The following is a 1,246-nucleotide window of genomic DNA, read 5'->3' as shown; positions in this document are numbered from 1 at the left end:
CACAAAATCAGTTCAGGGGCCACAAATGACCCCCGGGCCACACTTTGGACATCCCTGCTCTAATGACTGTATAAGGAACAAACCTACCGGTCTGAGCTCCTTCCTGGTGGATCCAGTCCACGGTGCAGCCCACCTCAGTGAACACAGCTGTGAAGAAAGGACTCCCTGCCAGGACGGTGTGAGGAGTTTTACACAGCAGCCTGGCCTCAACTCCCTCTGAGCCGACGCACACTCCCGCCGGGTCGAAGTTCGGCGTGTCTTCTGAAAGCCAGTCTCGTGCCAGCCGGGTCAGAGCGTGGGGTGGGACCGAGTGGACCAACGGGTTTGTCCGTTCCCCCATCCTGAAACTCAGAATATTCTTTAACTTCAAGCAAAAATAGCAGCTAAAATCACACACGGTCAGGTAGATGTAAAGAGCTTTCTAGTTCTGAGAGTCTGTTTTCAAAAAGACAAAATCAAGGTGATGTCAGTAACTAGAAGAAAATGTAGCGTTACAGTAAACTCACTTCYTTCTGCAGCTCAAACTGCTGAGAGACCCAGGCCAACACACAGAGCTGCAGGCAAAATGTGGCGAGGAATTTGACCCCGAGTCCACGCTGGGATGTTTACAGAAACACGTCTCACCACAGGCTTCACATTGATCCTGTGGATTCACGGGCCTTTAATCAGAAATAATTATAAATACATTAAAACATTATTTTAAATAAACGTGACTGCAGCAGGATATGTTTTTATTTTACTTACACAGTCTGTAACCTTTCAGTCACAGCATAGAGCGGACATAAAACGTTCAGATTTTAATAAACCTGCCATCAAAACCATGAACTAATGAGAGGAAAAAAACATCACAGTTTGTTGTGATGTGAAACTTAAAAATAAACATTGTATAGCAATCCAACTGGAACCAGGTCAGTCAGAGTTTGATTTATATTCAGAATATAGTGATGATTTAAAAGAAAAGTCTTTTCAAGGAAGTTTGGAAAAACTTTTATTCTGTTTGGAACCCAACCTCATCGTTTAAATTTCATTTCTGCGTCTGTTTTACATTTCAGTTGTTATTAAATCTYTGTTAAGTTAATAGTTTTTAATCTAATCAAGCCATGAGATTGCATCGGATTTTCTCTTTGAGTCAGTTCGTCATCCTGAGTGCAGGGGCGCCAGCAGGTGGGGGCCAGGGGGGGCCAATTTGCCGGCCCCTCCAGCTTTATTCTTATGAGTACCCAGGTTTTTCCTTATTCAATTCACC

General features: G+C 44.0%; 1 protein-coding gene across 2 annotated transcripts in view; it reads right to left on the bottom strand.

Moving 5' to 3' along the window:
- LOC106526909 (nicotinate-nucleotide pyrophosphorylase [carboxylating]) overlaps window positions 1–650 on the bottom strand; it is a 3,205-nt gene extending 2,555 nt beyond the window's left edge. The window contains exons 1-2 of one of the 2 annotated variants that reach the window (XM_014021630.1): window positions 507–611; window positions 88–341 (exon numbers count right to left, since the gene is read on the bottom strand). In XM_014021630.1, coding sequence (XP_013877084.1) covers window positions 88–340 — 253 coding nt within the window. In that variant the 5' untranslated portion in view covers window position 341; window positions 507–611. Of the gene's footprint in view, window positions 1–87 lie in introns of both variants that reach the window. The other variant, XR_001311321.1, reaches the window with a different exon arrangement.
- Between the last annotated feature and the right edge of the window lie 596 nt (window positions 651–1,246).

Source organism: Austrofundulus limnaeus, unplaced genomic scaffold (assembly GCF_001266775.1).
Source record: "Austrofundulus limnaeus strain Quisiro unplaced genomic scaffold, Austrofundulus_limnaeus-1.0 Scaffold300, whole genome shotgun sequence".
Lineage (NCBI taxonomy): Eukaryota > Metazoa > Chordata > Actinopteri > Cyprinodontiformes > Rivulidae > Austrofundulus > Austrofundulus limnaeus.
Note: the sequence above shows the minus strand (reverse complement) of the source record. Positions and strands in the feature narration are given on the sequence as shown.